Here is a 13078-nt window from a genome sequence, read left to right as displayed (position 1 = left end):
TTCCGCCTCGCGTATCGTCATCCTCTGATCCCAAATCACAGGATCATCTCCCAGTATCATCTCGCGTTGTCATCTCAAGGAGAAAAAATGTTATACGAGAATAAAATGCAGATCTGATGTAGGTTTGATGCTTATTAAGCTTAAATTACACCATATCTGCGCCGACGAAACCAAAGGAATGGTTTCTTGAGAGAATCTTGATCGTTGGAGGGAGCACCGGCTCTGGAGTGCCCTCAGTGGAGTCACCGGAGCCCATCGGTCTTCTTTGTGGCGGTGGCGGAGATATGCAATTGTCTTACCTGAGCAAAACCGCCGAAAGAATGGCGGTGGAAGCTTGAAGGGTTGAAGGCTAGGGCACGAGAGAAAGAGAGAGGGAGGTGTCTAGGTTTGATGCTTATTAAGCTTAAACTACACCAAATCTGTGCCGACGAAACCAAGAGAAAGGTTTCCTGAGAAAATCCCGGTCGCCAGAGGGAGGACCACAGCCAGAGTGCCCTCAGAGGAGTCGCCGGAGCCTGTTGGTCTTGTCTATGGCAGTGGTGGGGATCTGCAACGATCTTACCTGAGCAAGACCGTCAAAAGAAAAGCGGTGGAAGCTTGAAGGGTTGAAGGTTAACAAGAGGAATAATCAAATGTATTCAGAAAGTTTCTTAGGCTCTTTACTCTGGATACTGCATACTTAATACTTATACTAACATAAACATGTAACGTACTATGCATAACTCATTAAACTTGCATTTCCCTTTCTTTAATGGCTAGTAAACCTTAACTCCCGTGTGCAGGGTTGTGTACCGGTTCCATTGCTTGTGCCACAAGGGGAATCGCTTAACTTATCATAACATACTATGTTGGACCATGTTTAGGTTTGTGGCTTGCACATCCACCCATAATTGCATTGGTGCCATGCATCTCTTATAACCATTCATAAAGTTTTTTTGATAACTTGTCTTTTATCTTTCTTACCATGATGCATGTAGAAGACATAATGACAGCTGATCGTAATCATAAATGAAAACATATCAATGCATGTAAACATATAATACCATGACATTGAAACTCACTTTCATCGTATAATAACTTGGTACGTAAAATGGAACTTTAAATAAAGGGCCATACACATAATACTTTTAAAAAAATTATTTACCATACATGTAAGGGCATGTTTATGCTACTTTACCTCTTTGCTTCCTTCGATAACAAACGTGTCAACAATCACATACTTGAAGTTGCTAGAAAAGGGTTGGACTTGATAGGGTGAGGCTGGTTCTTTTTTCAATCTCCTGAAATTGCAGCAGTTATCTAGGGTTAGGGATTGGTTTTCTTGAAGAAAATCACATGGGATTGCTATAAAAACTTTTCAGACTCACAGCAGTCTCTATATTTTCTAGTTTTCAAGCCATGCAATCCTTTTAGTGAGACATGAAAAACCTAGTAATAGGGCTGTACGAATTTAACTCAGTTTGTTTTGAAAAGGGGTTCTTGGAATCCTAACGGCTAGGAGTTCTAGGGTAAATATGTTTTTCTTTGGATCCATCTAGGAGTCATAAATGGGCTAGTTTCCAATTATCACAAATTTAACAGCCAAAAATCAAATGGGCTTTGGATAAAAAATACTTGGGCTTATCCATCCATATATTGCCCTTGTGGGCCGAACTGACTCCATTTTGAATCTAGGTTCATAATTTCATATCCAATCCTATCTCCTCGATACTATATCCTCAAATAATAAAGCCTAAAACAATTGGGCCCGTGGTCCAAACTTATAAAACCTAAAAAATTTGGGTCTAGATGTTACATACCTTCATCTATCCTCAAAAGTTTGGTCATTCCTTTCCCTCCAAATGTATCGCATAACACGAGATGGGATTGGCTTTTATAAAGCAGCCCTTTCAAAGCGAACTGACAGTCTCTTCAACATGCCAAAAGGTCTACCATTCTATATGACAATCCAATTAAGCCTAAACAAACTGGAAGTTGGGTTCTGCAAGGCATTGCTACCTCGCAATAAAGCAATAGATGGCTGTCTCCCCACTCTTCTTACTGAAGCAACACCAATCTGCCATAATAATGTGCCTCTTCTTAATATTCTCATCGGTGAGGACCTTCCTAAGAGCTACAGTGCAAACAAAGAGCATGACTCTCAACAGAGTTGTATTCCTCCAAATTTTCTTCCAAGGGAAAAAAGAACTACCATGAAGATCCATGGTGTAATTTTAGGTTAGCTATAATAAAGGGGGCCATGGTGGGCAAATTACCTTTTTTTGATAGGTAAACAAAATTTTATTTACTTGTATATGTCAAATAACTCTCAACAATGCAATAACAATGGAAATGCTCAGTTAAATGAACTAGGGGATTCCGGGGACGTGCCTAGTCCTATCTGTTCCTTGGCACCAGCGCCTTCATGGGCTGACTTACAATCAAATTGGGTCCTACAAAAGGTAAACGAAATTTGTTATTGCATCGGGATTTCCTGTGAAGGATTTGAGGACCAATTTAAAGTTCTACTCACCGCCATAGAAGCAGGACAGCCCCTCCTAGCCAAGTCTGTCTCTAAAAGAGATAGGGAGCTTAAGAGGCTTGCTTGCTCCATAAATTATGATGCAAGGGAAGGAAGTGCGAGCAGGGGGAGACACAATGATAGGGTGAACCTCGGCGTTCCATGAAGCCCAAGATTCTTTCATGGAATGTTCGGCCATTGAATGACCCGAGCAAGCTCCTCAGAGTGAAGAATTTAATACGTGAATGGAAGGCAGGCGTGATTTGTTTGTAGGAGACTAAGTTGAAGTCTATTGACAGGCACTGAATAAGAAGTTTGGGGAATTGCTTTTACGCGGGATGAACCACCCTTGCTTCCAAGGGTGCTTTAGTGGGCATTATAGTGACATGGGATAAGAGATTAGTTAATTTGGTGGAGGAATACGTCGGCGAATTTTTGGTAGCTTGTTCTTTCTTGAATGTGGAAGATGGTTTCAGTTGGGGGTTCATAGGAGTTTACATGCCTAATGATGACAACAATAGAAAACTTCTTTGGGATGAGATTGCTGGCTTGTGTAGTTGGTGGGATGTCCCGTGGTGTATTGGAGGAGATTTCAACATCACTCGGTTTTTGAGCGAAAGGTCGGAGGATTCTAGCATGGGTTCAGCCATGGCTGACTTCTCAGCTTTAATTTTCGAGCTGGACTTGGTTGATCTACCTTTAGCGGGGGGAGACTTCACTTGGTCTAACGGGAGGGCTTGGTGTAGGTTGGACATGTTCATTGTCTCTCCTTCTTTGGAGGCCCACTTTCCCAACCTATGCCAAAACGACTCCTTAGGCTTTGCCCTGATCACTTTCCCCTCTTATTTGATTGCGGGGGTCTTAATGAGGGACGAAAATACTTTAAATTCAAGAACATGTGGTTGAAGGTTGACGGGTTTATAGATAAAGTTAGATCGTGGTGCCCTTTTACTGACCAGTGGAACATTAATGACCAGTGGAACAATTTGTTTCAGGAGCTGCATCAATTTGATGAATAAGAGGCGGATGAGGCTCTTTCGGCTGATGATAAGGCAAGGAAAATGATTGTAGTAGCTGAGCTGAAAAAAATCACTCTTATGGAGGATTTCTTGGAGACAAAAATCTCGGGCCCTTTGGTTGAAAGAAGGGGATACGAGTACAAAGTTTTTCCACAGAGTAGCTAATTCCCATCGAAGAAACAACGCCATTGAGGTTCTTCATTCAGAAGGCATGGTTTTTTGGGACACAATCGCTATTAAGGATCACACTGTCCACTTTTATGACAAACTTCTAACGGAGCAACACCAATGGAGGCCCAAGGTAGACGGGCTGGTTTTCGATTCGATTGACCAATCAAGTGCTACTTGGTTGGAGAGGTCATTTGAAAAGGATGCGGTGCTTAGCGTTCTAAAAGGGCTGGACAAATACAAAGCACAGGGCCTAGATGGCTTTACAATGGCTTTCTTTCTGGCTTGTTGGGACATTGTCAAGGAGGATCTCATGAAGGTTTTTATTGAATTTCACTCATTAATGAAATTTGAGAAAAGCCTAAATGCCTTTTTCATTGCTCTTATTCCAAAAAGGGCGAGATCGGTGGAGGTGCAAGACTTCCGTCCCATAAGTTCGGTGAGTGTGCATTATTTTATAGCACACTTTGTATTTGGGCCATTGCTGTTGATTTTAATGGCATGGCCCTTCATGATTTTCTAGTCTCTCTAGCGCTCTCTTAGTCAGGGCTTTCTATTGTATATACTGGGCTAGGCCTATTCTTTGAGCAATATAGTTTTCTTATAAAAAAAAACAAAAAAATTGGGTGAGTGGGGTTTACAAGGTCATCTCAAAAGTTCTATCTAAGCGGTTGAGTGAAGTTATGGGGAAGATCATCTTGAAGTCACAATGCCTTTGTTAAATGAAGACAAATTCTAGACTCTGTCCTTATTGTGGAGAGTAGAGTCAGAGCCGGCACCCCAGTTATATTATGTAAATTGGATATGGAGAAGGCTTTTGATCATGTGAATTGAGATTTCTTGTTGTATATACTTGGTAGGTATGGCTTTGGGGAAAGACGGTGTTAGTGGATAAAACATTGCATTACAACCGTCAGATTCTCAATTTTGGTTAATGGCATTCCTAAAGGCTTCTTCAACTGTTCTCGGGACTTGAGACAAGGGGACCCATTATCTCCCACTTTTTTTCATTTTAGATGGATGTGCTGAGTAGAGTTGGAGGGGGTGGTGGACAGGGGTTTCATCTCAGGTTTCTCGGTGGGTGGTTCTCCACATGGTAGCTTATCAGTTTCTCATCTCCTTTTCGCCGATGATACGTTGATTTTTTGTGATTCGGATCCCGATTAGATTTGCTCCTTGAAAGCCCTTCTACTTTGCTTCGAAGTTGTCTCCGATCTTAAGGTGAATTTATCAAAATCTGAAATAGTTCCCGTTGGCTTAGTTAATAATTTAAGCGAAGTGGCTGCCATCTTGGGCTGCAAGGTGTCATCTTTGCTTATGAAGTACCTTGGACTTCCTTTGGGGGCTCCTCATAAATCCAAGGCAATGTGGGTGGGATTGTTGAGAAAATCAAACGCAAACTGGCGGGTTGGAAGAGAATTTACTTGTCTAAAGGCGGTAGAATCACACTAATCAAGCGTACGTTATCTAATCTCCCAACGTACTTTTTATCTTTATTTCCTTTGCTTGCAGGGGTGGCAAAGGAAATAAAGATAAAAATTCCATTTGATTAAATGGGATAAAGTTTGCACCCCTTTGTCTTGTGGTGGGTTGGGGGTAAGGAAATTGAGAACCTTCAACAGGCCCTTCTTGGAAAATGGTTATGGCGGTATCATCAAGGAGGGGATGCTCTTTGGAGGAACATCATTGATGTTAAATATGAGAGCATTTGGGGAGATTGGTGCTCTAATGAAGTAAGAGGAGCTTACGATGTGGGAGTTTGGAAATTTATCTGGAATGGAGGAGAAGATTTACTCAGTAATTTCATATTTGAGGTGGGAAAGGGCACGCAAATCAGGTTTTGGCATGATATTTGATGTGGTGACGTTGCTTTGAAAAACGCTTTCCCCTCTCCTTATAGGATTGCGTCAGAAAAGGTTGCCTTTGTCGCCGATAATATGAGCATCTCCACTTATTCCCTTCAATGGTCCCTGAGATTTACTAGAGCTGTACAAGATTGGGAGGTGGGAGACATTGCTGAATTTTATAGTGTGTTATATGCGCTGAAACTACAGGCAGGAGGGGAGGACATATTACTTTGGACACTTGTAGGGAAAAAGAAATTTTCAGTCCGATCATATTACAAGGCATTGACGACTCACTCTTCCAATGCCTTCCCTTGGAAGAACATTTGGAGGAGCAATGTTCCCCTCAAGGTTGCCTTCTTCGGCTGGTTGGCATCCCATGGGAAAATATTGACTATCGACAAGCTGAAAAAGCGTGGTATCTACATAATAGATTGGTGCTTCATGTGCAAACACAATAGTGAATCAACAGACCACCTACTTCTTCATTGTGAAGTAGTCAAGGCTTTGTGGGATGAAATCTTCACTAGGCTCGGTATCGCATGGGTAATGCCTAGGAGGGTGATAGATTTATTGCTATGTTGGAGAGGGATTCGGGGAAATTGTCACATTGCAGCCGTATGGAAGTTGGTGCCTCTATGCTTAATGTGGTGCACATGGAATGAAAGAAATGGTCGTTGTTTTGACAGTAGGGAATGCTCTCCGGATGGTTTTAGGGCCTTTTTCTTTCATACATTGTTGCTTTGGGCTTCATCTATTGTATTGAATGGAATGAGTTTTAATGAGTTTTATGCTATTTTCCGTAGCACGTAGTTTGTAATTAGGCTCATTCTTGTATACTTCTTGTGTACTTGAGCATTGCCTAATTACGTGGATTAATAAAATCTCTTTTTACTCATAAAAAAAAACAATGGAACACCACTTTCATTAGATCAGTACATGAGTGGGGATTTGAGTTGGTTTCTTCAATTTCAACCTCTTGTACTCCCTCATGGTAGGAGGAGGTGGGGAGGATAAAATATAGTGAACCCCCTCCAAAAGAGGGGAGTTTGATCTTTAAATTTTTTATCACACCCTGACTTACGTTCCTCTCAAGGGCCTCCTTTCCCTTGGAAAGGTATTTGGGGAAACTGCTCCACAGAGGTTGACTTTCTTTGTATCGACATCGACATTAAGGAAGTTTCTAACTACGGATATTTTTTTGAAAGAGGTTTGTTTGTTGCACCATGAAGTGGCTAGAGCTTTGTGGGCATCAGTATTTCACGTGTTTGGGATAGCATGGGTCATGCATTTAATTTGACAATGGATCTAGCTAGCTATCACAAAACAGGCAACGAGTCAATCTATGAAAAGTATTTTAACAAACAAAAAGAAACTATTCATTTTCAAGAATCAAATCTGGGTCTCTCGGGTGAGAGTTGAGTATCCTAACAAAGTAGACTACAATATATTGTTGCTCGTATGTGGGATCATTAACATACAAATTATAATTTTTTTTGCGGTGTATGTAAAAAGTTTGCAGCGCTCGAAAGTTTTAAGATTGTGAGAGGATGAAGTGAACTAAGGGTGGTTTTGTTATGCTCAACACCCTATTCACTTGAATGAAGGGCCATAACAATTCTTGCTTCTCAAATTATCTAGAAATCATGTCTATTTGTTTTCTTCTTACCCCTAATGGGTGCTCTCTCATGTATTCTCCATGCATACTTGGATCATGCCCCTTCATGCTTTGATAGGATTGTCTTTCTTATCAAAATCTTCACCATCAAGTTTAAGTTTAGATTGACACATGTTTTAATTATTTTATGAAGCGATGCTATCTTTTATTTATGTATACAATCATATGACTGATTTCCTATTTGATTTGCTGCTCTGGGTTGAGTTAGAGAAACAGATTTGCTAAAGTATTCTTCCATATCTAATCCATAATCTTGCCTTCATAAGAGTGAAGTCAGAGAAAGATACATCTGGTGGAATTGAATTAGATCTTTTAGCATCATGACTTTTTTTAAACTGCAATTGATGATGTGCAAGCAAGTCCATTCATTTGGACCATTTTTGCAGCAAGTCCTTATAACTGATTATCTTTGTTTCTGAGATAAATCTGTAGCTTGTAATCTTTTTTTTTTTTTTTTGTACTTATCAAAAAAAAGGAGGCAGTCTTGTATTATGGTTTACCAGCACTCAAGCTTGCAGGAGTAACAATCCTATGCAACACTTAAAAGACTGTAGACTGATTGCTAGCATAAGTCACAATTTTTTTTAATAAATAATTAGTGATACAAGCTTGGATTTATATTTTGCCTACAGTGCCTATGTAGTCATAATGTTAATGGTTTTGATGGCTCTGCTACCTAGGAAGTCAGCTCGGAGATGATTGATGTATATGGTCTGCATTGTAATTTCGGTGACAGGACTGTAATATCACTAGAGCCTTCTGTTCAACATATGCGTTTGGAGGAGGTAAACAATTGGTCTTGCATACATTGCTTTTTCTATCTATCTAACCTGAAGAGATCAGTCACATGAAATTTGGTACTGTTCTGATTTTGTCAAGGGGAGATGCATTGATGTCAAACTTACCTCAGACAAGATATGGATACTGAAAGATACTGGATTGGTGTTTCAAAGTTTGTTTCCAACTGTTAATGTGTAAGTCAATTTGGCCTATTATTTGTTTGTATTTCACAATTTGGCCATGTTTCTTTCTAATGCTAACATATGCCATAGATTTGCAAATCATTATGGCTATCTTGATGCTTTAGGCTTATTCTGTCCCATTGAAAATTAGACAAATACTTCTATGCTACCTTTTCTCGTCCTTTTAGAACTGATGATTTCTTTAAAACGCATCCTTTTCTAGTCCTACTCATAAAACAAACCTTTTCTGTTCCTGTTAATATTTTAGTCTTACATGCATGTGTTTTTGCTTTTACAAAAGGAAGCACCAAGTATATCTTTGTTCTCAAAACTGCAGTAAAGTGATGAGTTAAACCAGAGTTTCTTGGGGTTTCATAGGCAGCATTGTTTCTTTGTGCATACATATCTTTTTGTAAATTTTTTCATGCATATCAATGATATTTAATTTTGATGTTCATTTACTTATCTAATATTGTATTTGTTTCTTTTTTGTATGTAACCTGTGCTTATATATGACTATTCAAGCTTAATTTGTTCTGAAACTCTGTTGGTAGGGAAGAAGAGCAATGTTTTGCTTTGCAGGAAGAATTTGTTGCTGATCAGCTATTTCAAAGTCCTGAACAATCTTTGGATGACCTTCTTTGGATAACGCATTCAGTATTTTCATCTGCAAAGGTACTGCATCTGCCATTTTTAATCCTATTTTTCTTAACTGGCTGTTATTTGCGTGACTTTTAAGTTTCTAATGGACAAGTAAAGGTTTTAAACCAGAATGAGATCACCTTTTCCTGGTTGCATAATGAGGAAAAATAATTTTTCTTGGTAGAGTTTTTTTTGGATGAACACATTGTTGCTTTTAGAAGCAACACATTCTCACACGAGTGGACAAATGTGTACAGTTGCTGCTGTTGTTTTCAACAAAACCCAACTTCATTGCTTTAGAAGCAACAAATTATGATTTATTTACAAATTGAAATTTGAATTTTGGCATTTAGCATGATTTACAAAGTTTTTCATTTGACATTTGAAGTTTTTAGGTACATAAATATTGAAAGACTTATACAGTAGCAAAGCTCTCTAAAGGTGGTAGGGTCGCTTTGTTTAAGAGCACCCTTTCTAGTCTACCTACATATTTCATTTCTCTTTTTTCACTTCCTTCTAGTGTTGCTATGCACATTGAGAAAATACATCGAGACTTCCTATTTGGTGGATTAGGGGAAGAAGCAGAATTCCGTTTGGCTTGTTGGGCCAAGATTTGTGCTCCAATTTCGGAGGGTGGGTTGGGGTTTTGTAATGTGCTGCTGTTCAACCGTGCATTTATGGGAAGTGGTTGTGGCGATATCAAAATGAGACAATGCTCTGTGGAGGAAGATAGTAGATTCCAAATATGGATGGTTGTTGGGTAAATGGAGTACAAATGAGGTACAAGGGCTGTATGGGGTAGGTCTATGGAAGAATATAAGGAGAGGTTGGGGGAAGTTCTTTGCTCGTATCAGATTTGAGGTGGGAGATGGATCTAAGATTAGATTGTGGCATGATACTTGGTGTGGGGATGGGGTGCACAAGGAAGTGTTTCTGGATGTGTATCCTGTTGCTCATGCAAAGGAGCATTCTATGGGGGAAGATTTGGAGATTTTGGGTAATGCTCTACTCATTGGCGTGCTAGCTTCATAAGGACAGGTTGGGGGAAGTTCTTTGCTCATATCAGACTTGAGGTGGGAGATGGATCTAGGATTAGATTGTGGCATGATAGATGGTGTGGGGATAGGGTGCTCAAGGAAGTGTTGCCGTATGTGTATCGTGTTGCTTGTGCAAAGGAGGCTTCTATGGGGGACAATTTGGATATTTTCGGTAATGCTGCTCATTGGCGTGTTAGCTTCATAAGAGAGCACAAGATTCGGAGATGGATGCATCTAGTGAGTTCTGTCATCTGATATGCTCTACTAGATCGAGAAGAAAGAGAGGATAAGATTTGTTAAGGTCAATCAAAGAAGGGGTTGTTCAAAGTAACATTCTTTCTAGAATATTCTCTACCCTCGTGATAACTACCCATTCCCGTGAAAGGGCCTTTGGCAGACAAAGGATCGTTGGCAGTCCACAAGTTGTAGCAGTGTGGAAGATGGTCCCTATATGCTTTGTTTTGTGTGTATGGAATGAACGAAATGATAGAATATTTCAGGACCGCTAACAGATGACTAAGGAACTCAAGACTTATATATAATATTCTCCCATGGACTGCATCCATAAACTTTAATGGACTTGGGTTATCTTATGCAGTGATAAAATTTATCTTACTCATCAAAAGAAAGGTTTACACGATTTTCTATAATCTTTTTCTTATGCTAGTTAGGTGTCTCTCTTGTATAATTCTTGGGTACTCGGTTGCGCTTTTGCACTAATTAACAAAGATCATATAAAAAAAAAGAAAAGAAAAATAAAAACAAAGATCTCTAAAATCTGAACTTTTTATTCTCGCATTATCTGTTATTTTCAACTAACTTTTCGGCTCTACAAAAAGATCCCTACTCTAGAATTAAGTTGTTAAGTTCAAGTTGCTACAACTTTACCCCCCGCTCCCTAAATTTCATCTCTCTCCAAACTACCACTCCTAATGAAAAAGAAAAATCCTTGGTCTCCCTGTATTATTTTGGCTGTATTTTATGTATGAAATGCTCACCAGTGCCTTGCAGGAAGTTCTCATATGTTAAATGTGTTGCTCACAGTGCTTTCCTCCATGTAAACTTTTGCAGGATCATATGGTGCCATTTGTGTCTTCAATTTTCTTACGCAAGCTGCTTTGCCCTGGGATTTATCATAATATTTCTTTGCGTGCAACTTTGCTGGATTACAATAGGCACTGGACTGATTCAGAATTCCAGTCCTTAACTGCTGATGGATTGAGAAAGGAAATTCTTTCACTTATTGAATATGAGGTTCACTTTTTTTTGTTCCATATAATTCTCTTTCCTTTTGTTCATGAGTTGGAAGTAATGGTTTTATGTGAAAACTGATAAACTAAGCACTGTATGCTAGGGTTCGACAGAAAGTCTGACAATATCTTACTGCTGGAAAAATTTCTGTACACGATACTTCCATAACTGGTGCAATTACAATGCACCATGCAGTTTGCATCTTGACTCTTTATCAGGTGCTGTTGGTTTAATCAGAAAGAATTCATTCTCTCTTTTTCGTGGTCTGGAGGATATTGAGCGGCTTATCAATGGTATGCCAGAGGTCATAGCTTAATATGAAGTAGAATTAAATCCGAATTTCTTCTTTCTTTTTGACAGTTACGAGTAACGATTAGAAATAACAACTTTTAGTCATTCCCTGTCTCCCCTAATTGTGTATTTTTTCATTTTTTTATCCTGCTAGGTTCTTCTGATGAGCTTGGTGATCTTGCAAGCTTTGGGTTGGATTTATTTGATGATGATCTTGAATATGTGATTCTTAGTGACATGCTCAGATGTGTTATTAGCATCAGTCGACGATTGAGCAAAACCGCTTCTGCTGTATTTTTTGAGTCGCTTGTTAGTACATCACTTATATCGTCTGAAGAAGTTCTTCCTTGCCTGCTGAAGATGCTTGTGACTGGATATGGTTCATCAGTATCGAAGCTCCATATGTCAGATATTGGAGCTGATATTGCTTGGGAGAAGAAACTGGCAGACCACAAAACTCTTCGGAAATTCTCTATTGACATGCTGGTATCACTTCATACATTGTGCCATAAAGCTGCCACTTGGGGCAAAGTTTTGAATGTCATAGAGAGCTTTCTAAAATTTCTTGTACCTCGCAAGATCACACATAATTTTGATGCTGAAATATTATCAAGTGTAAATGCCTCCGTCTTGGTCCAGGCTACTACTCAAATTTCGAAGGTGATGTTTGAGTCTGCACTGGATATGCTTCTGTTTCTAAATTATCTGGTGAAAATCAGTGGGCAGGTCTGTTTTTTCTCCTTTTAGTTTTTGTTATCAGCAGGCTTTCTTTTGGTTCTAGCGATAGAGGTTTAATGAAATTTAATAGCAATTTGGTATCTCATATACTGATTTTGTCATGCATTCTCATCTGCTTTGTAGTCCAAAAGCAAAATTAATTTTTCTTTTGCCAGTAGTCTTGCTCTGCTCAAAAGTTTTTGTATAAAGAGCATAATCAATGCCTACTATGTCTGTGTTTGTGCGTCTGTATTTTGAATTTTTCGTTTTTCCAAAGATAAGGTTTGAGATATAATAAAATGAGATGGAGAGAGAGCTAGAGAGAGGGGAAGAAGAAGAAGACAGAAAGGATGGCATGCGTGAGAAGAGAACAATAAAACTAGGGGTTCTCCTGTTCATTTATTATTTATAAGTGCCTGATAGTGTGAGTGTATAAATTTCCTCCAAGATTAAAATCATAAAATGACCCAAAGATACATTGTCACTCTAACAGCTGAATTATTTACATGATCTCTTTTGAGGACTTAATCCAGAAAACTCAAGGCCAAAAAAAAAAAGCAAGTGTAATTATTTTGTCTTAATCAATCTATGCATGCTTGGAATTTCTTTTTACTTATTTTCTGCTAAATATGTGATATAGATGGCGGATTTACTCAAAATCAGTTCATCTTTCCTTAATATGATACATGAGGGGTGCCGTTGACCTATTATTAGATTTGATTATATATAAACAGCAGTAATGATATTGAATTTGGATGTCCAATGTGGCTTTCGGTGCTCAGAAAACATGATAAAGCTCTAACTGGTAAGGTTTTTTTTTTAGTTATTATTTTTTACTTTTATATAGAAGCCTCTCAGCACTTGGTGCCTTCTTACTATCAGTACCACCTTTTCCATAAACCTGGAACAAATGAAATCTCTTGTGAGGATGAAGAGGATTAGAGAGGAGCCTAGGAACGATTTGTGAAG

General features: G+C 39.0%; 1 protein-coding gene across 4 annotated transcripts in view; it reads left to right on the top strand.

The window, feature by feature from the left end:
• Nucleotides 1-13078, top strand: part of LOC109005018 (nuclear pore complex protein NUP160) — a 38562-nt gene that overhangs the window by 8503 nt on the left and 16981 nt on the right. For all 4 annotated transcript variants that reach the window (XM_018983775.2, XM_018983773.2, XM_018983774.2 and 1 more), the window contains exons 7-12: nucleotides 7890-7994; nucleotides 8089-8183; nucleotides 8726-8846; nucleotides 10922-11104; nucleotides 11205-11394; nucleotides 11547-12118. In XM_018983775.2, the coding sequence (XP_018839320.1) occupies nucleotides 7890-7994; nucleotides 8089-8183; nucleotides 8726-8846; nucleotides 10922-11104; nucleotides 11205-11394; nucleotides 11547-12118 (1266 nt within the window). The remainder of the gene's footprint in view (nucleotides 1-7889; nucleotides 7995-8088; nucleotides 8184-8725; nucleotides 8847-10921; nucleotides 11105-11204; nucleotides 11395-11546; nucleotides 12119-13078) is intronic.

The sequence above is a fragment of the Juglans regia genome, chromosome 12 (genome assembly GCF_001411555.2).
Source record: "Juglans regia cultivar Chandler chromosome 12, Walnut 2.0, whole genome shotgun sequence".
NCBI lineage: Eukaryota > Viridiplantae > Streptophyta > Magnoliopsida > Fagales > Juglandaceae > Juglans > Juglans regia.
This window is presented reverse-complemented; position numbering and strand designations above follow the sequence as displayed.